The 22784-nt window shown below is 53.3% G+C and overlaps 1 protein-coding gene across 3 annotated transcripts; it reads right to left on the bottom strand.

Annotated features, from left to right (window-relative positions):
* Positions 1-8637: 8637 nt before the first annotated feature.
* C2H1orf35 (chromosome 2 C1orf35 homolog) lies at positions 8638-22689 on the bottom strand. Of its 3 annotated transcripts, none has more exons than XM_045006768.1 (9): positions 22570-22689; positions 20759-20936; positions 19155-19305; positions 18519-18564; positions 18008-18090; positions 15886-15958; positions 14502-14581; positions 13667-13807; positions 8638-9991 (listed from the first exon to the last, which is right to left on the bottom strand). In XM_045006768.1, exons 2-9 carry the CDS (start codon positions 20850-20852, stop codon positions 9670-9672), a joined length of 990 nt encoding a protein of 329 aa, XP_044862703.1. In that variant the 5' UTR covers positions 20853-20936; positions 22570-22689; the 3' UTR covers positions 8638-9669. The 3 variants fall into 3 exon arrangements, with proteins under 3 accessions (XP_044862703.1, XP_044862702.1, XP_044862704.1); XM_045006767.1 differs by lacking the exon at positions 22570-22689 and adding an exon at positions 22318-22563; XM_045006769.1 differs by lacking the exon at positions 22570-22689 and adding an exon at positions 21990-22236.
* Positions 22690-22784: the final 95 nt, after the last annotated feature.

The following is a 22784-nucleotide window of genomic DNA, read 5'->3' as shown; positions in this document are numbered from 1 at the left end:
CAGTGGGGCCAGATTCTCAGCTGGTGGAAAGCAGCACAGCTCCATTCTGGATCCTTCACTGGTGTAAAGCACCATAGTTTTACTCAGGGCAATGGGGCCAGATCCTCAGGTGATGTAAATCAGCATAGCTCCATTCAGGCCAATGGGGTCAGATCCTCAGCTGGTATAAATCAGCATTGCTCCATGTGCTGCAATGTAGCCTTACTGATTTCAGTCGTTACAGCATTTTACATCAACTGAGGGTTTTCCCCCAGATCACCTGGTTTCCTGTTGGAAGCTCTCTGGCTAATGCCCCTCACTGCTGGATTCTCTGAGCACCTGGTGGGGTTCAGGCTATTGCCCCCTGGGTGGGGGAGAGCGAAGTTTTTTTCTTTTACGTGACAATGAGTTTTTTTATGCCTTGAGCCCTAGTTCCTGCCCCCATTAACCAAGGCCCCATCTTCACACCGGTGTCACCACGCAGCCGGGCCGTACAATCCTTTACGCCAGCGTAGCTCGAGCTCTGCGGTGTTGGGGGGTGTCCAGGCGGGTTGCACTGGGGCTGGACCTGAGCCAGAACATGGGTGTAAGTGGTACGGGAGTGAACCTGGCACCCATCTGGCATTCAGTGGGCCGTATTCCCTCCTCCGGGCTAGCGCAGCATGGCACACCATGAGGGGAAGTTGGGTTTAAGTCACCTTCATGGTCTTTAGATTCTGGGGCCAGCTGGGGATCAGTCTGAGGCCTGCCCTGATCCCAGCTGTCTGTTTTGGCAGCTGGGGATCGCTAGTGCACGGCCATGCCCCTTTTCCCCTGGGAATGTCGCCCGTGCTCCGGGCCTGGAGGACGTGGCTTAGAAGCTGCTATGTGGCTTTAGACTGCCCAGGGATTCCCCTTCTGCCAAGGGAAGCCCCAGCCAGCCAGTGATGCTGGATTTCCCTCTGCTCCGTGCCACCAGAGCAGGGCCCAGTCGCTCAGCCCAGGAGTGCTGCGCCCCCAGGGCCGACGAGGGGCGGGGCGGAGCTGGTACAAATTACCGGGGTCTGGCGGTCCGGAAGGAGGGGGCCCAGGGCCTGGCTTCCCCAGCTTGATTGGCCCTGTTTAGCTGGCCCGCCCTTGCTGGGGGGCCCGAAATTTTTTTTACATGAAGGCCCAAACCTGCTCTCAGCAGCCCTGCATCCACCCCCAGGGGCAGAACGGAGGTGGCATGGAACATAACACTCCACCCTGAGAGTGTAAAATAAACAAGTGGGTCCTATCTTCATCTTACACTCCCTGTGCTGGCCACGCCACCCACTGGCACTGGTGTCTCCGTGAGATAAGGGAGGACGCCTGGCATGAGAGCGGTGTAGCCCCCACTGACTTAGACAGCAAGCCTGGCTTGCTACAGACTTGACTTAGGCTCATGGCATCAAATATGCCTGAGTTTCTAGATGTTTGTTCCTTACTGTGTTTAAATCCTGTTTTAAAACGGATTTGTCCCACCGGGGACGGGAACAGGGCTCCCCATTGCTGCAATGCTTCTCCGCCAGCCCCGTGGAGCAGACACTGAATTTGGGGTCAGGAGATGGGGGGTCTAATCCCAGCGGAGCTGCTGGCCAGCCGTGTGCCTTTGGGCAAGTCACTTCTTTGCCTCTGATCCCCATTTTGGGGAAGATGATAACGACCGTCCCTTGCGAAGCACAGTGAGATCCACAGATGGAGAACACTAGAAAGGAGCTAAATGTTGGCCTTTCAGCACCGTTAGCAGCCCCGTGTGACAGTGCTGTTGCCAGGCAGGCTTGGGCACTTTGTATAGGAACTGAGGAGTCGGCCCCTTGCCGGCGTCCAGACAAAGGAGCTTGGCAGGCCACAAAAGAGGTGACTAGAGACACTTTGTATAGCGCTGATTCCACAGCACACCTGCTCCCAGACCAGTGCTTTAGTAGACAGGTCCCTCCTAGCCATAAGTAATGGAGCACCTGATCACCTAATTCAGAGGTGGGCAAACTACTGCCCAGGGGCCGCATCTGGCCCTCCAGATGTTTTAACCTGGCCCTCGGGCTCCTGCTAGGGAGCGGGGGCAGGGGCTTGCCCCACTCCACACGGCTCCAGGAAGCAGCAGCATGCCCCTCTCCAGCTCCTATGCATAGGGGCAGCCAGAGGGCTCTGCACACTGCCCAAAGCAGAGCCCCTGCAGCTCCCATTGGCCAGGAATTGTGGCCAATAGGAGCTGCGGGGTGGTGCCTGCAGACAGGGCAGCGCCTGCAGACGGGGCAGCGCACAGAGCCGGAGTGGGGAGATGCTGCTGCTTCTGGGAGCTGCTTGAGGTAAAAGCTGCCCAGATCCTGCACCCCGACCCCCTCCCATAGCCCTGATCCCCCTTCCACCTGCTGAACCCCTCAGTCCCAGCCTGGAGCACCCTCCTGCATTCCCAACCCCTCATCCCCAGCCCCGCCCCAGAGCCCACCCACCCCCAGCCGGAGCTCTCACCTCCCCCTCTGCATCCCAACCCCCTGCCTCAGTCTGGAGCCCTCTCCCACATCCTGAACGCCTCATTTCTGGCCCCACCCCAGAGCCCGCACCCCCAGCCAGAGCCCTCACCCCATCCCGCCCCCCTACCCCTAATTTCATGAGCATTCATGGCCCGCCATACAATTTCCACACCCAGATGTGGCTCTCGGTCCAAAAAGCTTGCCCGTCTCTGGCCTAATCGCGTTGATCCAAGTCAATCAGTTCTGCACAGCTGATTGCCCGTTACAGCACCTAACCATTGTCTAAATTGCCCTTTGTCCTAAGTCTGCCCCTGAATGAAAGTGCCAGGAAAGATACTCTGGGCCAGAACCTCAGCTGGTGTAAATTGGCATCGTCCCAGCTGCATCTGGCTTCAGTGGAGCTCTGCTGATAGGCACCATCTGAGAGATTTAGGGTGACCAGACAGGAAGTGTGAAAAATCAGGACAGAGAGTGGAAGTTAATAGGAGCCTGCATAAGAAAAAGACCCCAAAATTGGGACTGTCCCTATAAAATTGGGACATCTGGTCATCCTGGAGAGAGACAGCCCACATCTCACCACGGAGGGTGCCCCCCAGCGGATTCTGATGGACACTGAAGGGAGAGAAGTTGACAGGTGCCCCCTTTGCACAGAACAGGCCCTGCCTCCTGCCATCACAGAACGGTGGCGTGGGATTCCCAGCGCGCACGAGAAAGCCATTTCTAGGGTAAGCTGGTCCAACAGGCCGGACAAGACCCAACGGCCGGAAGCTGAAGCCAGACAAATTCAAACCTAGAGGTGGCTGCGTTTCAGATGCCTTCTAGTTTGCTTAGGAGAGCTCAGTGGTTTGAGCATTAGCCTGCTAAACGCAGGGTTGTGAGTTCAATCCTTGAGGGGGCCAATTGGGGATTGGTTCTGCTTTGAGCAGGGGGTTGGACTAGATGATCTCTTGAGGTCCCTCCCAACCCTTATGAGCTATGAAAATGCTCCCAAGTCGGGCACTCAGGCACTAACAAGCAATACAAAGCAGTCTGTCTCCGCCACGTGACCTGCACGGCTGTTCAGGCCATTGGCTCCCCACTGCTAGTTCACCAGGTGTGTGAGCTGTTTCCCTCATCCCTGTGCATATCCCAGCAGGGCCTCCGGGCCCCAGGCTGAGCGTAGAGCCCGGCTCTGCTAGGAGCTGTACAGAGACGGAGCGAGAGAGAGGCCCTGCCCCACGTCTTAACAGTCTGAATAGACAAGGCAGACGGTGCAAGAGGGGGATTGTGATGCGGGAGCCACGGTTGCCAGTGGGGTGCAGGGTTAATGAATCCTGTGCCCTGGGAAACCCTGCAGAGCCGGAGACAGACACACACATACACACCCCACTGGCATTCACAGGCTCCTTTGCTTGTGGTCTCAGCCGAGAGCCCAATGCCTGAATAAGCCACATGGCCCCGGCAGGGTTCACGCCTACCTGAGTGGAGGCAAGTCCCCCTTGTCACCCAGCCCTTTCCCGAGGCCACCGCTGAAGTGTGGAGCGGCCAGGTCCTGCACTCCCCGGAGGGGCCAGCGGCTGGCATCAGGCTCCCCCTGCTCCGGCTAACTGCCTTTGCCGGCTGGGACAGGCTCCCACACAAAGCCCCTTTCCACGCTGGGAGGAGGCCTATTAATCAGATGGGAGACGCTGGAGCCAGACTGGTGGGGCCCAGCATGGCCTTTCCTCCCGCTCCCCTTCCCAGCCAACAATAGGATTCATTTGCAACCCTGCTCCCCCAACTCCTCAGCAGCCCCCGCCCCGCTCCCCACCGCCCTGAAGAGGGGTTGCCTTCTTTAATTGACCTCCCCTTATTCTTACAGCAATGGGCACCTCCCCTGCCCCCCTTCATTCCCCCCAGTCTGGATTGCATGACAAGCCTGGAGGCCGAAGGGGAATTGGGGATGGGGGGGAAGACAGATTTATCCCACAAGTCAGCTAGTCCCGCCAAACTCAAACGCTCCATGGTGTACTGGGAGTGAGCCAGCCCCACGTGTGGACAGGTCATACCCAACGGTTAGGAAAGGTTAAAAGCTTAGAGGGGTGGCACGGTTCCTCTCTGCCAGCGGGAAATGCACCCTCTTCCCCGGATTAGCGCCTGACTCTGCTGACATCGACCGGAGGGCTTGCTATGGTGCCAGGCGGCAGGACCGCTCGGTGCTGCGGCAGTTCCCTGGAGCACGCACACTGGGGGGTGGGGGTTCGCTGCGGCCTTTGGTGTGAGCAAGATTAAAGCAGGGGGAAGACAGTGCCCATGCTAAGATCCCTGCCTGGCCTCTCTGAAGCAGGGTTTAATATGTAACAATGGCACCCAGCTCTTAGATCTCAATGTGCTTTACAAAGGAGGTCAGTGCTATTATCCCCATTTCACAGATGAGGAAACTGAGGCACAGGGCTGTGACATGACTTGCCTGAGGTCACCCAGCAGGGCAGTAGCCAAGCTAGGAATAGAACCGAGGTCTTCCCCGTCTAGTGAGCCACCCCCTAGACCGCTCTCGGGTTGCATTCAGGGCCGAAGGGAAAGCGCCAGCCCCACCTTTAACAGAAACTGTAGAAGCTAGAGAGAGAGTAGAGTTATGAGAAGCTCTAGTCCCTGCCCCAGGGCCTGTATAAAGCAGGGCTTGGGCCTATGGCTAGCACTAAGCAGCCCACCCTGGGGACTCCACCCCCGCTAGGGGAGGCTATTGCGCAGCGTCTTCTCTAGAGCTCTTGGCCAACATCCAGCCCCAATTCCCCACGGCTTTGGCAACCCGGCAAGACTAAACGTCAACAGTCCTCAGCATCCACCACGCTCCAGGGCCTAAGCTTTCCATTGGCTGAGCGCGAGCGGCACCAAAACCACTCTACACGCACCTGTCCTCCCGCCTCGGGCCTGTATCTCCCTGGGTGCCCAGAAGTAGCAGGGCTCTCTCCTGCCCCTGCCGTGAAGAGAGGACCGCTGTAGGTGGCAGGTTGGACAGGCCGTGCGGACACCACACATGCAACCAGCTTGCAGGCCCCTATCGCAGCTACAAACAAGGGGCTTGTGGGTTAACTGCGTTTCACAACCAGGGGAAAGCCTCAGGCAGTTCGGGGCTTCAGCCAGCTTTTGAAAGTTACAAAATCATTTAAGGGCCCCCGGTGAGTAAGGTGCACAGCAGGGACCACAATGCCAAAGCCTCCTGCCTCCCTATGCCATCTTCTAACCATTATCCTTAGTTACACGTAGTAGGGTAGCACCCAGCCGAGTTCCGGGCCCCATTGTGCTAGGCGCTGTACGTATCTGTTGTAAGAGACAGTCCCTGCCCCAAAGAGCTTCCAGTCTGCATAAACCCAACACACAAAGGGTGGAAAGGAACCTCTAGAGATGAAGGCCTAGATTCTCAACGGTATTTAGGCACCTAACGCCCCTTGACTCCCGTGAGAGTTAAGCACCTAAATACTTTTGAGGATCTGGGCTGACGTGACTTGCCTAAGTTCACACAGCTGATAAGCAGCAGAGCCCAGCTGATCTGAGGTTCACCCAGTGCCATTCACTGGCCCATTCTGCCTCTCAGTAGTTGTGGCACTGGCAAGGCGTGTCCCTTCTCCTAATGCTTAATTTTTATTTCCCCTTCTCCTTCTGATTTCTGCCAATTCCAGTGCGGACTGAAGGCGAATGAAAGGCCAGCTGGCCAGGACTACACCTGGCTGCTGTTTACCAGGTTAGCACTGGCCAGGGCGGAATGAGATTAATGGACGCAGTCCAGTTCTAAGTGTAATTGCATGTTTGCTTGCAGCACATCATTCAGCCAGTAGGTGTCTGTGCACATTATAAGGTTCATGACCTTATAGGTGGGACCCCTGGTGAACAGAAGAGACCATGCAGAGACACAAGCTTTGCAGAAGCCGGCCTGTAGTTGTAATTGTTTCTCTGACAAGCACGTGTGATTCCATACACCACAGCACCCAGTGAACAAGATGACTTGGTAACACTGTATGAGGGGCTCCACTCTGTGTTGTGCAGGAGGTTTGACTAAATGATCATTGCGGTCCCATCTGGCTTTAAACTCAATGGGGAAAAACCACCAGTCCCACTGGTCCCTTCCAGCCTTGCAATCCATGAACTGTGACTAGCTGGCCCTGCCTTGACCAGCTGGGCAAAGACGCTCCAGCCACGGAATAGACCTTCTCCCCCTAGGAAGCAGCTCTTTGCATGGCTGCTACCCCACCCTGTGCCTGGTCAGTGGACAAAGAGAGGACTCTGCTTCCCAGGGGCTGTCCACACAGCCTCCTTTCCCTAGCACTGACTTCACTCAAAGAAACCCTGTGTGGAATAATGCAAGGACAGGATGCTCCAATGAGCAATAGGCTCCCAGGCAAATTACCGCCCAGTTTTCTAAACCATGCTGAGCGAGGCAAAAGGCAGCTAGATGGTCGGCGAGGTCTAAAGATAGAGACAAACACAGCTGGAAAGGCCCCTGCCCTGGTGACCGGGCAGCTGAAGCTCTGGCTTGTTTCAAAGGCCAGGTGTCCTCTCAGCTGCCTTTCACATCCCTGCTTCACCTGGGCCTGAGCCAGTTCGCTGCCTCAGCTTAGCACTCCCACAGCTGCATTTGATCCTGCAGTGCCCCCTGCAGGAGAGAGCGTGGCACGAGCACTTCCACCACTAGCACAAGCTTCGAAGCCAGACCCTAGAGGATATGGACCAGGGGTGTGTGAATTCAGCACTGGAGAAAGACACCAATTGAGCAGATACAGCACTGGTGGCAGCACCGCTCCCCTTCCCCTCCACCGGGTGCTGCCCTGCCAGCATACCTCAATCCCGAGCCAGCTAGCAACAGCAGTTCACTTTCCACGACTCGCATGCCCTTTGACCCTTGGCTAGTACGGCCCAGCGTAAGGAGAGCTGAGGAGACGTGGGCACCGGCCCACTAAGATCCAACAGGCCCCTGAACAGCCATGGGAGGACAACGCTCACTTCATCTCCTCCCGGATTTCCCCTCCTCCCACCGGGCTCTCCCAGCCATTCAGCAGCAGCTTAACAGTAATTAAATTGCAACACAAAGAGCCCTCGAGTCTGCTCCTGAAACCACATTCACCAGGTTTAATTTGTAAGATGCTAGCTGCACCCACCCCATGGGTTAAATATCTAAGTTGGTGTGAGCTGGGCCCATCCAGCGCACATCTCCACGAGAGGGCCAGCAGCTAGGATACTGGGCTGGGAGCCAGCAGAGCTGGGTTCCCGCCTCTGCCACTGACTTGTTGGGTAACCTTGGGCAAGGCTCCTGTGGGCTACCAAGACAATCAAGGCAGCAGCTGCCTGGGCTGGTTACCGGGGGTGGGTTGGGTCCCATTAACCAAAGCAGAGAACAGCTGTTGTGGAACCAGCCCCATGGAGCTGCTCACAGCGGCGGGACTAGAGCGAGGCACATTGCAGCAGTCCAGCATGAAGCGGCTTTGTTGATTCCTCCCTTCCCAATTTCCCATTGATTTACCCCATTGACCCTCCTCTCCCATCCCATCCCATCCGTGGTCCTGCCAGCCGAGCCAGAATCCACTCCCCTCTTCTCAGCCAGCACACACGAGCCCATCCAGCAAAGGGAAAGGAACAGCTCGGTCACTGGCTCCCAGTGCTGGAGGAACCAGTTCCTCAGGGGGAGCAACCGTCCAGAGGCCAGGAGGTTTTGGAAGCTAGATTTGCACCTAGCAGCTCCCAGGCCGGTGCTGCCACACCAGTTCCATTCACAGGACTGCCCGTCCTTTAGTGGCAGAGTGCGCCAGAGCCCTTATTTGCACCCAGAGCACAGGCAGGTGCCACGCAGGTTCTCCCCACCCCTCTGACCCTGCCAGCAGGGGCGTTCGCTGTTGGTCTCCCTGCTGAGACTGACCCCTCCTGGAGAATGCCAACCCCGGCCCACTAACAGGCGCACACACAGTTACTGAGGGCCAGGGACATCGCTCTACACCCAGGAGGTTAGTCTGCAGGCACGAGGGTCCCTGGGCTCAGCTCGGGAGAGCACAGGGCAGAACTGCTGCCGGGGTAAACCGGCCTGGCTTCACAGAACTCAGTGGAGTTGTGCCAGCAGACAACAGCAGAGACTTTAACCCCCCACAACTACATAGCAGATATTCTGCTCTCACTTCACGCCCAGGGACGGTGGGGCACGGTTAGTACAGGTTTGCCCAAATACAAGTTTAAGTCTCCAAAACGTCAAGTTCTTTTATTCTTGGGGGGAAACGTTTACAAAACTTCCTTTAAGTACGTTTAAAAAAAATTGGGGACATTTAAAAGGAAAAAGTGTCAGGTTAAAAAAAAAAAATCATTTAAAAAACCCCCCTTCAGCACAGCAAAACCACCCAAGGATAGCAACACCTTTTAGGCTATTAAAGCCAAAACTGTTCCTCGCCAGCTGCCTGGTGTTCAGGGACACACTGTTTACTTGCTGTGTCACCCTCTGCTTGAAACGGACTAGATTCAATGTCTGTTTTCGTTGGTCGTCATGTCCCGGCTGCTTTAACCTTGCTGGTTCTCATGCACTAGCACCGCAGGTTGCAGACATTCACCGCAGGCGACAGTCAAAATCCAAACAGGATCTCTCTTCATTACATTCTCTCCCCAAGATTTCCAGTAAAATTCTGATTCAATAGGAGGTTCTGTAGTTGATGTTAGTTTTCTAAAATACCTGACTCTGGGCACACAAGTACTTGGCCGTGACCTGATAAACATTCCCAAAGGCCCCCATTCTGCAGGAGGGTCTCTCCCCGGCATACAGTTCTCTCCCTGCAGACACTCAGGAGGAATCTGTGCACCTGGCTTTAAACCTTTTGTGGGCACAAGACACAGCAGGGCAGGGCAGGGCAAACTCAGCAGAATCAAAGAAATAGGCCAGTGGAGCAGCCTTGGCCAAGCTAAGGACTAGCCTCCGCTTAAAGGTTTTGCCAGTGTAGCTGCAATTATACTGGCATAAGAAAGTGCGTTTGCTGGTATAAATGTGTCTACACTAGGCACCTATGCTAGGGCACCGGTAGCATAGATAAGGGCATTAGAAAAAAAACAACCCACCAACCCTCTGGGCGAGATCCGCAGCTGGTGTGAACTGGAGCAGTTCAATGCACTCAATCCAGTGACGTCACAGCTGCACTGATTTGTACCAGCTGAGGATCCGGTCCTGTAACTTCAGTTTTTGGACAGCGTCTCTTTAAAACAAGGCCGTCGCAGTCCCTGTCTTCCCTGCAGCTCAGTCATCTGAGTCGGTGTCGTGGCGCCGGTTGGCGCGGCGGGCTGGGGGGGACCCTTTGCCGTTTCCCTTGCCCCTGGAGGCTGAGTGCCGGCTGTGGCGGTCCCTGCTGCCACTCCTGTCATTCCTGTGGGCTGGGAGCTGTCGGCGAGGGGGGCTCCCTCCCATGCCCTCGCTGCTGGAGGAGTCCGTGTCGTGCCGCCGCCTGCCGGGCTGCTTCTGTGCCTCTGGGCCCGGTGATGAATGGCTGTCACGCCAGCCGCCTGCCAGCCGCCGGGAGGATGATGAATGGTCCCTGGGGGATGGGGCTTCCCTCCTCCTCCTGCAAGAGAGAAGATGGGTCAGAGCCTGCGGGTGCAAACCCCGCGGCCCCTGAAAGGGGCAGTGAACAGACCCTCGAAGCAGGAATGGAGAGAGACAAGTGATCAGGGACCAGTCCCTGTATGCTGTAGCCTGGCTGAAAGGACAATGCAGGCAACGCTGCGATACTGCTCTGCACAGGGGAACGTAGCCCAGGGAACAAGCCTACCCCGTCTGCATCTTCCCCTTCCCTCGGGCACGATCCCGCCCCCAGCCTAGTCTAGGATGACAAGAACAACATTTTTCCAAACTAGGGGCCAGGTTCTGCTAAACTGCCATGCCCAGTGTCAATGCAGTTAACCCTGGATTTATGCCTCTGACAGAGATCAGAGTTTGGCCCTAGAAAAATACATTCAGGGTGGGTTATTCTCCTGCAAAACCGTTCAAGCTTGCTTTTCTGTTAAACCCAGTTCATTTCAGCCCATGTCCAGGCCTCCAGGCTGGAGTGACAGCAGTGCATTTGTAATCAACCATAGGTCACAAGGGCTGCTGGATGCATAGGGGACACCCAGGGAAATCGCCCTGATCTGCACAATGCTCAGCAGCATGCCCTATGGTTTGCATACAAAGCACAGACCCCCTCAGCCAAGATTTAACAGCTGCTGCTATGGAGAGCCCGCCTGTTCCCTGGACTTTGTTTCTTTTGCCGCAATATACTCCAGCACGTTTACTGCTATTACCGCATGGGGCTAGCGTAAGACATTACCACTATGCTACACCGGCAGACCCAGTGAGGAAGGGTGTGCTGCACTGCCCCCGAATCTCCCCTGTGCTCCCTCATCCAGACATTGGCCAGGGCTCGCCACGCCACTGGTGCAAGGCAGCAAGGTCCCCTGGTCACTTGGTTTTGAAAGAGGCAGCGTGGGGGGCTTGAGTCAGGGAGAGGGGTAGCTCAGCGGTTTGAGCATTGGCCTGCTAAACCCAGGGTTGTGAGTTCAATCCCTGAAGGGCCATTTAGGGATCTGAGGCAAAATCAGTACTTGGTCCTGCTAGTGAAGGCAGGGGGCTGGACTTGATGACCTTTCAGGGTCCCTTCCAGCTCTATGAGATCGGGATATAGCTCCACTGGTTAAGGGACAATCTCCACATGTCACACCCATCAATGGCAGGGGTAAGGTGTGTTAAATGACAATCCTCCTCAGAGATGCCAGTGGGAGGAGAGACAGACTGCCGCAGGTCCCCTTTGGACACGGCCAGTTACTCTGTAGTCTAGAGGGGAAGGAATAAATACAGAAAGAAGCCAGCAGTGTTGGTAGGTTTGTTTCTGGGATTCCATGAACATGTCCCTTAAATAGAGCGTGGCAGCTCTTGGCTCACAGCGCCCTCGTGTGTTAAGTATTTGCAAACGCATCAAAAAAAGTGAATGCACTAAAATGGAACCTTCACACAGCAGGTAAGCATGGGCCAAATGAGAAACGCCCTTGGGACCCCCCAGTTCTGATCTCACACAGCTGTGACTCCAACTTTTGTACCGGTGACCTCTTTCCCACAGCAAGCCTCTGAGTGCGACCCCCCCCCCTTGTAAATTAAAAACACTTTTAAAAAATATTTAACACTTATAAATGCTTGGAGGTGAAGTGGATTTTGAGATGGAGGCTGATAGCTCGAGACACCCTCCCCCCATGTAATAACCTCACGACCCCCAGTCTGAGAACGCCTGGGCTAGAGGGTCCTAGTCCTGAGCCAAGACCCCACTGTGCAAGGGGCTGTACAAATGCAGAACAAGACAGTCCCTGCCCCCGAAAGATCTTGCAAACTATTCTGTAAGATATTAATATTGAAACAGAAAATGTTCTGACCATGGCTTCTCTCCTGCCATATGGGGTAAAGGTTTCAAACAGTGCGTAGAGAAATACTTTAAAAAAATGAGCTAATAGCTAAATACTAGCTTGACCGCCCCAGTAAGTTACAGTCAGACCAAAGTCTCTGTCTATCCCTGATCCGACATCCTGTAGCCGTGGTTCTCAGTTCAGCACTGGAGATATGCAGGCTGGTTTGCAGTACAGAACTAAAGCAAGAATCCATTCTAACACCACTGATTCAAATCCGAGAAGCGCTCCGCCATGGACTCTGGCGTCTCAGATGTGGCCCGCTAGGTCGAGTGGTTCAAGGAGCAGTGAGCTATAGACTGCGTGGAGAGAGAAGTCATTTAGCTCTTAATGGACGGAAGATTTGTCCTGGTGCTTGGTTGGGGGCACAGCTAATACAGAAGTTAATCAAAAGCTGCTGCAGGGAGGGCGGGGGAGAGGATGACGCACTGAGATTGGCAAGAGACCCAGAAAAGACCTACCTGCCGCAACAGAAGTGCGCTCAGCAGGTTACTCCATTGAATGTTTGCATTTCAATCCCCACTGGAGGGGGGAGCCTGGCTCAGTATGATGGGTCAATGCACGCCACCGATTCCCCCCAGAGGAGCTAGCAGAGATACTCTCGGGTGGTACCGTGCAGCCACAGCTCTCCTCAACTTGCTGTCGGAGATGGGGTATGGGGGTGGGGAGGCTGTAGGCTTCCCCAGCTGGGTCAGACAAGCTACAGACACCACAGGCCTCCCCCCCTGCCCCCACAATCAACACCTGGAGCAGCTGCTGCGTGTGGGCTCAGGGCATTGTACAGGTGTGGCAAAAATCAAGGTGCTGCCTCACCCGATGCTGCTAATGCCAGAGAGTCTTCACACCAGGTGTCCTATCCAGGGGAGCGAATCCAGCTACTGTGCATTGAGCCTCACCTTTAGTCAGTCACGGCTAACGCAAACCCCTCCACCCCACGACACACACACTGAACTCCCCTTGGCTGGAGAAAGCAGAGAGCACAATACAGCAGACACACTTGCCGCACAAAGGCTGCAGCAGGGAGAGACTTTACAGGCTGCTTGTTCTCCCCACGCCTTAGGCTACGTCTACACTACACACCTTTAAGTGCTGCTACACGACAAGAGCTCTCCCGCCGACAAAAAAAATCCACCCCCCAACGGGAGGCAGCAGGAGAGCTCTCCCGCCGACAAAGCGCTGTTCACACCGGTGCTTTTCGCCGGTAAAACTTTGGTTGTTCGGGGAGGGGGGAGGAGGGTGTTTTTTTCACACCCGTGAACTACAAACGTTTTACTGAGGAAAGTGAAGGGTGGACAAAGCCTTAGTTTGTGAGCTCCAGGGTCAGGACGTGGCTCAATACAGGAGTAACTGAGTGAAATTCTCCAGCTACACAGAAGGTCAGAAAGTTGGTCTTGGCGTTATAGCATTGGAGTCGGATGACATGGTTTCAATTCCCAGTACTAATATCAACTTCCTCTATGATCTGGAGCTCTGCGCCTCAGTTTTGCCATCTGTAAAATGGGGCTACTATACCTAACACTTCATGGGGCTACAATATCACACACACCCACAGGTTATACAGGAGGTCAGATGAGAAGATCTAATGGTCCCTTCTGGCCTTAGAGTCTATGACTGTCCTTGTGTTTGTACAGTGCCTAGCACAATGGGGTCCTGATCCCTGACTGGGATGATTTAGTTGGGGATTGGTCCTGCTTTGAGCAGGGGATTGGACTAGATGACCTCCTGAGGTCCCTTCCAACCCTAATCTTCTATGATTCTATGATTTTAGACACTGTCATGAGAGAGAATGATAGCAGGAGCTCTAGTACCTTTCCGCATGATCTGGAGAGGGGGAGGAGGTGGTGGTGGCTGCTTCTTTCTTGTGATGTTTCTCCTTTTCCTTCTCTTTCTTGTGTTTTTTCTTCTTTTTCTTCTTCTTCTCTTTTTTGGATTTCTTGCTGTTCTCGGGCCTGCATGGTTAAAGAAACAGGGAGACATGCAAACGGCACCGGCACTTCTTTTAAAGCACAGCTGCATTTGCTGTCCAGAGGCAAGTTGCCAGGTCTCAGCCCAGTGCCTGCCCTCAATGGCTCACTGCTGTGGATCACTCAATGAATGTTTTGCAAGAATGGATTAAGCCCTGAGTTGCTCACAAACTGCTGCAACTAATGATCTAGCTGTGTGCTTGGTTGCTTCACTCACATGGTGTTTTTTCCATGCAGTGGGTTAGCTCAGTGATTCTCAACCCCAAGCTGCTTGCGGCCCAATCAGCACACAATTGTGGCCCATGTGACATCCTCAGGGGCATACTGGTAGCATATATATTGTGCAGATGTGGCCCACATAACACAGAGAGAGCTGCACTTGTGGCCCACAATGGTAAATACGCTGAGAACCACTGGGTTAGCCTAATCTTTATTAAACCACTTCTGCGCAGAAGTCAGTCAGTTTGGGATTAAATGAATCCCAGCTGTTAGCTCCAAGTTTGCATACGTCCACACGCAAAAGGCTTTGCTGGCAGAGAGCTCTGTGAAATCAAAGCGGGTGCAGACGCAGCCAGAGGGGAATCTGATTTATAGAGACACCCGGCTGTTGGTGAACAACGTTTCACGGTAGCCCACTGCAGCTCCAGCTGTGCGTAAAGCATAAGGGGGTTGTTCTTACCATGCCTCTTCTGCCTTTTCTTCCTTGCCCAGTTTTCTCTTCGCACCTGAGACCTCCGGACTGTTTGCCACTCTCTGATGCTAGATTTCCAAAAGACAAAATGATTTACGAGACCGTCAGGCTGAGGGTGCCCATGGTTAACAACACAGAGCAGGTCCCACTGTTCAGAGCTATTACTGAGCAATACTAAGATTAAACAAGGCAATGTTGGGGGGCGGGGGGGAGGGAGGTTGGCGGAGTGGAGCTCTTTCGTTCTCATTCTGATGCCGAGTCCCTGCTACGTGGCACTGTCCACTGGACAAAGGTTACACCCGGAGAGTTAGGTCACAGCCCCCCAGCTGGTGAAAGCCACCACAGTGTTGGGGCGACAGCTGGTGCTGACTGGCAGGCAAAGTGGCACCATCTTAGACCCTTGCTCTAGAAATCCTCTCTCTGGGCCCCATCACGCCCTCAAGCTTCTCCCAGCCATGACCTCAGCCTCTCCTGGCATTTCCACTCCCCCTATCTCTTACCCTCCAGCTCTCATGCCTATCTACCCATGGGGCGGTTAGGGTTCCACCCCAACTCGGCCGCTAGAGCAATCTCCCAATCCCAGCCAACCCTCAATGCTCACAATAAGGGATTTGATATTTTAGCTCCCACTCTGGTATGTGCCATAGAGCTGGGCTGACCCCAAGCCAAACTCTCCTGAAGGTTGGGGGATGTGTTTGTATCGAGGGATTTGCCCTGTTACAAAGATAGGCGCTGGCTGCAAACGTTAGAGTTAGTCTGAAATGCTCCCAGAGTTCAAGGAGGTCGGGGGCCCAGGGAGCCCATTCAGGCTTATTTCTGTTATCCAGGTAATAAAACTATTACCCTCCTGCACAAAATCCTGCTCCCATGACATCAGTGACAAAAATTCCAGATCCATTTGAACAGATGGAGAAAGGATGGTGTCTAGTAAAAGCCCTGGCCAGGGGCTGAGGAGAGTTGAGTTCAATTCCTGCTCTGCCACAGACTTCTTGTGAGAGCTTGGGCAACTCACTTAGTCTCTGTTCCTCAGTTCCCCCATCTGTAAAATAGGGCCAATACTTCTGTACCTCACCTGGGTGCTGTCAGGATAAAACCCAGTAGTGATCATGGGGCACTCAGATTTAGTGAGGAGGGTCATGTCAGCACCTACAGACATGGGAGTAGGATCAGCCCCTTAAAAAAAAAAAAAAAAAAGGAACCCCCCAAGGCAGCCCTCACAATGTGGAATATGAAACTAACCCCAGAAAGTTACACTCTGGAGTTTCACTTGGACGGTTAAAGTTAGTGTAGATGCAGCAGGGATCAAGCCTCTCCTATGCTCTGCAAAGCACCTAGCACGCAGAACGACTAGCACAGGGGTGGAAAGACTTACGGTAAAAACAGAAAGCCCCAGTTTGGCAGCCTCTTTGTCTTCTTTGGAGAGCATCATTCTGCCAGCACCGCCACTGTGGGGAAAATAAAAAGTAAAGATACACACACACACACGTGCATACTGCATGATCTTCTCTGTCACTGTGAGGGCTGAAACACTGATGCTTTTGGAGCGGTGTCTACTGGTTATAACAGGGGACTGGCAGTCAAGAATCCCTGAGATCTGTTCCCGCTCTGCTACTGAGTGGCTGCGCAATCTTGGGAGAGTCATTTAACTTCTGTGCTGCCTCAGTTTCCTCTTGGGGCATGAGGATTCATCTGTGTTTGGAACGGCCTTGAAAATTCTCCGATGAACGCGCTAGACCAGGGCACGGTATTACTGTTATTCCACGATGGCCCTGGACAGGAATCATCGATCTGATCAGGTTCCCTCTGCTTCTTTTCAGAATACCCTTGCATTAAGCACTGCCTGCTCGTACACATCCTGTGCTGACTGGACCCAGAGCCTAGGTGTTTGTTCCAATCCTTCCTATTAATCCACGTTCAACCTCTACAGAGACCACCACCCACCCAAAAGGTGGACACATTTCTGCAGGGACTGGACAGATTTCAGCCTAAACAGGGGTTTGAACTTCAGCATATTATATAAATGTAACAGGCTAGTAAAAATACTCTTCCCATTCGCTCAAGGGGCCAACCCCCCCGCCCACGAGGTTGACTTTGGCTAATACGTTATGGTTAGATGGCTTCCTATTTGGAAGATTAATCCTAGGGGCCCATAGGGTGGTTCATGGCCTGCTCTTGTGGTTGTGTAATGGGGTCCTCTGTACAATGGGAGGCAGTGTGGTCTGGTGGAACAACCCCAGGGCTGGGGGGGAAGGTTGTCTGAAAACACCCTGTTCTAACCCCAGATCGTCATTGACTCCCTTTCCCTGGTGGGAGAGAGGAGAACAAGGAAGCAGCAGGGAGAGACATGGGGGAAAACTGCCAAGGATGTGGAGGGATGAGCACTGCAGAACATAAGAACGGCCATTCTGGTCCATCTAGCTCAGCATCCTGTCTTCTAACAGGGACGGTACCAGATGCTGCAGAGGGAGTTAACAGAACAGGTTAATTATCGAGTGATCCATCCCCTGTTGTCCACTCCCAGCTTCTGGCAGTCAGAGTTTAGGGGCACCCAGAGCATGGGGTTTTGTGTCTGACCAACTTGGCTAATAGCCATTGATGGACTGATCCTCCATGAACTTACTTAATTTTGTCGAGCCCATTTGTACTTTTGGCCTTCACAACATCCTCTGGCAATGAGTGCCACAGGTTGACGCTGCATTGCGTGAAGCAGTACTGCCTTATGTTTGTCTTAAGCCTGCTGCCTAGTAATTTCATTGGGTGATCCCCTGGTTGTGTGATGTGATGGGGTAAATAATGCTTCCTTGTTCATTTTCTCCTCACCATTCATGATTTCATAGACCTCTTTCATATCTCTTCCAAACTGAAGTGCTACTCTTTTAAATCTCTCCTCCTGTAGGAGCTGTCCCATACCCCTAACTATTTTTGTTGCCTTTCGCTGTACTATTTTCAATTCTAATATTATATCTTGGAGATGGGGCGACCAGAACGGCACACAGTATTCAAGGTGTGGGCGTACCAGGGATTTATATAGTGGCAGAATGATATTTTCTGTCTTATTAATCCCATTCCTAATGGTTCCTAACAGTTAGCTTTTTTGATTACTGCTGTGCATTGAGCAGATGCAGAGAACTATCCACAAAGGTTCCAAGATCTCTTTCTTGAGCGGTAATAGCTAATTTAGACCCCATTATGTTTATGTATAGTTGGAATTATATTTCTCTCATGTGCATTACTTTTCACTTATACACACTGAATTTCATCTGCCATTTTGTTGCCCAGTCACCCAGTTCTGGGAGAGCCCTTTAACTCTTTGCAGTCTGCTTCGGACTGAACCATCTGGAGTAATTTTGTATCACCTGAAAATTTTGCCGCCTCGCTGTTTATCCCTTTTTCCACATCATTTGTGGTCACCAGATCCCTTTAGCCCCACCAAAGGTTCTAAAGTGCAGGGAAAAGCACTGGAGCTCTTAGGCTAGTGGAAAATAGCCCCATACCTGGAACTCCCCAGCCCCAAGACACGGTCTGTATCCTTCTCATCACGCTCTGCTCCATCACGCTTACAGACCTCAGCGAGATCCTAGGAAGGAACAGGTTAGAAGGAGCAGTAAGTCCATGGAGCTGACCAGTTAACTGCATCCGTGCATTAGAAGAACTGGAGGCGCTGAATTCTTCAACACTGTATTGTCCATAGTCAGGAGCACCCCTTCCATAGTCAGGGGGACACACGGAAGCACGATGGTAATCAGAGTGATGTGATTTTTTTTTTTTTTTAAATGATACTTCACGACCCAGCAGGGCTGGGAACATTTTAGAAGCAGCAGTAGAAATTCTTTATGGACCAAGTGAATCCAGGCTCCGAAATAAGAAAGCATTAAATGTCAATAGGCTTATGAGCCAAACCCAGATAACTTGGCAGGGAGAGGGCCTGTGGCCCTGCTAAGCGCCGCTTCCCTGAATCTCTCGCACAAAGGCCCCACATATCTCACACTCGGACGCCTACCGTACCTCTTTGCTCAGGCCCGTGGGCTGTTTCTTCACATTCTTGTAGCCCCTGGAAAAAATAAAATCCAGACAAGTTACAAAAGCAAGCGATGGCTGAATCTCCCATTCGGGGAGAGGAGCTGGGAGAAAGGGAGCGAGATGCCAAGATTGCTTCTCCATCGGTTGAATTGTTTGAAGATCACCGGGTCACTAGACGCAGAGTTGCTATTACCACAAGTCTGCAGGGGGGCTCGGGCTCAGCCAGGAAGTTGGGATGTTTACCCAGTCTAACTGGTTTGGAGCTCACAAATGCATTTGTATGTGGTTCTCAGACACCCCGGTGATGGGAACCCTAGAAATATCAGACAGAGCAGGTTGCCTACAACCCCACAACACTGGATGAATTATTTGCACTGTGACAGGCCCCAGAGGCCCTAACCAAGATCACGGCCCCATCGCGCTAGGTGCTGTACAAACACACACAGTAAGAGATCAAATAATTTATTAACTAGGTAGCCACAACAGAGAAATGGTGGGAGAGGAAGTAGAGGTGACTTGCCAGCTGTGACTACAGATTTCAGGTGCTTTTTAAGCTGTGGTTCCCAATATGGCATAGGCCTTGGAGACGTCACCTGTTAGACCCATTCGCCACAGACTTACAGAGCCGCCATCATGGCCTCCTGCTCGGCCAGCCGGATTGCAGCCAGCTCGTCTTCTCGGGAGATCTGCACGTCGCCTTGCTTCCCCTTTGCGTACCAGGTGAGGTCTTTGCCCTTCTGCCACCTGCCCACCGGAGCCATCAGGGAGTTGCCTGCCATTTAGTACAAGAGAAGCCTTCAAGAGACCTAAAGTGTTAGGCCAGTATGAAACGTCACTTCTAAAACAATATAACCAGGCTAACGATAGATCACGCAGGGCACAGCATTGGGTATCAGGACAGCCAAGTCTTCCACTGACCTGCAGCGTGACTGCGGACAAGGCATTTCACCGTCCATGCCTCAGTGTCCCCATCTGTAAAATGGGACTACTGATCCTGAACTCCTTTGTAAAATGCTTTAAGTTCTACAGGTGAAAAGTGCTATGTAATAGCTAAGCATTATTCTTGACAAGGTCCATGATCTGACGAAGTGGGTATTCACCCACGAAAGCTTATGCTCCAATACGTCTGTTAGTTTATAAGGTGCCACAGGACTCTCTGCTGCTTTTACAGATCCAGACTAACACGGCTACCCCTCTGATACTTAAAGTCCATGATGTGATTCAAAGGCTCTTGTATAGGTCTAGGGGCTGATCATTTATTCTGAGGGGAAAAAGACAGCATTTGGGCCAGTTTGTCCCAGCCATTCAGCTTCCACTAACAGCGAACAATAACCTCTTACATTTCTATAGCACTTTTCATCCTCAGGGATCCAAAAGGGCTTTGCAACTCTATATGCATCGCTGCACTGAAATGCGGCCATCCCTGAGGTGGAGGGCGGCAGCCAAACATCACACAACACTATGCGCAACTGGGGAAGGGAGGCTGGCCAGACCCCAGGGCAAACCACAAAGCCTACAAGAGTGCCATTTAATGAACATACTGGGCCAAAAGGACCTCAGGTTTTTATATCACTACAACTCCCAAAGTGCTTTAGCAGCAATGCTGACTGTATGAACAGGGTTCACCTTGCCCAGTAGTGAAATTCAGCCACCTCTTGGCTGCTTGCTAAGGGAAGTGGTAAATTCTCCATCAAGTAGTCTCTTTAAATGGAGATTGGCCATCTTTTTTAGAAACGAGTTGTTTTAATTCTACCCCAAATAATTGGGTTTCCCACTGGAATCACTCGGTGAGGAGGCCAGAAGAGATGGTCAGAATGGTCCCTTCTGGCCTTAAAAATCTATGAAACACAGTAGTGTTTAAGACCACCACCATGACACAGCTTTTAGGACATGAAGCAAAGAGTAACATCATCTCCAACACCAATATTCCTGTGTGTCCAGTTCCTAGTTACCACATGGACAGGACACAAAATAATTGTCACAGCTGGTCCCCCTGCGTCGGCAGCGAGACCAAATGCTCCCGTTAGCTCCAGAAATAGTGCTCTCAGGTCGGGATTGGTGCTCATGGGGGGATGGCAGCAGGGAGGGGGAAGGCATGGTGCCCATGCCGTGTGTGTCCTGTAGGTATACAAAGGACATCAGCCTCCAGCGCTGCCTGCCAGGAGCTTTTCGCAAGAGCTGAATTCACACAAGACACTTCATGCAATGACAAGATCAACTCTTACCCAGGTAATTTTCCCTCTGTTTATCCGACTTCACGTCCTCCCAGTTGAACTGGTCCTGCCCCCCTCTCACTCCTCCCCTGGATGAGCCAAACATGGTGCAGGAAGAAACAGCCAGCGGCGCTGGAAGTGAAATCGATCACCACGAGGTGCTCAGATCTCTGCACCGAATGGTCCAGATCTAGAAAACAGAGCAGGACAATCCCAAGGGTTACAGATGACATCTTACAGCCAACCAGCTTCTGCCAGACCCACATCATGCCCGGGGGGGAGATCTGCAAACCATGACCGGACAGTGGCAAAGGACTGATTTTCTTAGGACGGACACTGACTGCTAGAATCTGCACTAATTCCTGCAGCTAGCACAGGATGCTGTGAATGGCAGCTTCCCGTGTTAGCCGCCCCCACAATACCTCTGCGGGGATTCACCCCGCAGACAGAGCCAGTGGCATTTCATCTGGAGGTGCCTGCTCTCGTCTGGCTGGGGTTCTACAGGGGATAAAATGAGAGTGCATCCTTTGGGCACCCTCTTTTTGGCCCTGGGAGGGAGAGGCTAAGGCTGTTTTCTGCCAGCCTGACCTTCCCACTGGTGAGCCTTCCTCCACCCCTGGGTTTACACTAGCAGAGAGTGGTGGAAACCTGAGCTGAATCCATCCCACTGTCCACGCAAAGTGCTAGGTGGCACCATCCTAGCCCTACAGAAGAAGAAGAACAAGTGGCCTGGGGCAGATTCCTTCAGCCATCCATGCCCTTTGCAGGCTATCCCAAGGCACGTGGGGCAAAAGAGGACACAGGTCACAACTAGCAGAACACAGGAGTCGCATGCCAGGGCAGACCCTCAGCATCCTGACACAGGCAGTCCAGTGATTCAGAGGAAGGCAAAACACGCCCATAGTGCCCCCCTGGCAGATTTTTCACAGTTGCATATGAGGAGGAGCAGCTTTTCCTGACCCCCGTGGCAATCAGATGTGCCCTGAAGCATGACATTTGCTCTACCCCAATATCTTAGCATATATAACTATCGGTATTTTTATACTGTGCCACAAACACACACACAGATACACAACTTTGCAGACTCCTGGAAACAGGAGTTCCTCCCAGCAGAGACCTCACAGGAGAGGGAAACAACACAGCCTGCTTTCCCCACAGTAACAAGGAAGAAAACCGGGTCTTTCTTTGCATCTCTGCTTGAGGCCCAAACACCGCAAGCTCACGCTCTCAGCCACGCTGGTACCTGCAGGACGAGGGGGTGGTCTTAGGCCTGTTGATTTTTGCAGCGCATGTCGCCAGCACAGCAACCAACCATAACAGCGCCCGACAGATGTTATAACCGCTGGTGGAAGTTGCCCGGCCTCTTTTTATATCCGGCTACAGCGTGCAGACATCCCTGCAGAGGCAGCAAACCGAATTCTCTCTCTCGGGCCTTGCTAACGGAGCCCTAAGGCTGGTGCCTTCCCTCTGCGGGCAGCGGCCTTCCTTTTACCAGGCATCTAAACCCAAACGCGCAGGGCTTTGAGGCCGGATTCCCCTCCCCCGCATCCGCCAAGCCAATGCCTCGTTACCAGCTGTGCCGTGCAGCATTCAAAGGCGAGCAGGCTCCATGCCCACTTCATGCTCCGGTGCCTCTGTCCCTGCAGCTGGGCCCTGCCTTGCAATACCCTAAGGTGCTGCAAGCAAAGGAAACCCCCCGGTTCCTTCCCCTCGGGTGGGGGCTGAGCAGCTTCCAGCCCGCGGCAAGGCTGCAGAGTGCGGATCAGCCCCGCGCGGGACCCTCCCCGGGGCAGCAATTTGCCAGAAGCAGGACTAGGACCTACCCGCAGCTACTTCCCGCAGCTGCAGCAGCAGCAGCCCCATGCCTGGGGCGCTACCACTGCGACGGGCAGCCGCGGGGGGGTGCGGAAAGCACAAGCTGTACCAAGTGGCGGCGGCGGGGGGGGGCGGTGCGCATGCAGCCGCTTGGTGCCTTCGGGTTTAGAAGCGAGGCGACCGCGCCTCGCCCGCGCGGCCTTGGTTGACGTCACAGGCACGG

The sequence above is a fragment of the Mauremys mutica genome, chromosome 2, assembly GCF_020497125.1.
Source record: "Mauremys mutica isolate MM-2020 ecotype Southern chromosome 2, ASM2049712v1, whole genome shotgun sequence".
NCBI classification, from domain to species: domain Eukaryota; kingdom Metazoa; phylum Chordata; order Testudines; family Geoemydidae; genus Mauremys; species Mauremys mutica.
The sequence above is the reverse complement of the archived record's forward strand: the minus strand, read 5'-3'. Positions and strand labels throughout refer to the sequence as shown.

What these genes read in the sequence shown, in the direction of transcription:
- C2H1orf35 (XM_045006768.1), bottom strand. Translation starts at nt 20,852, where the DNA reads ATGTTTGGCTCATCCAGGGGAGGAGTGAGAGGGGGGCAGGACCAGTTC. An exon ending in GAGGCCATGATGGCGGCTCT is followed by an intron (nt 18,565 to 19,154) that starts GTAAGTCTGTGG and finishes TATTTTTTCCAG; the next exon opens with GGGCTACAAGAATGTGAAGA. An exon ending in GAAAAGGCAGAAGAGGCATG is followed by an intron (nt 13,808 to 14,501) that starts GTAAGAACAACC and finishes TTAACCATGCAG; the next exon opens with GCCCGAGAACAGCAAGAAAT.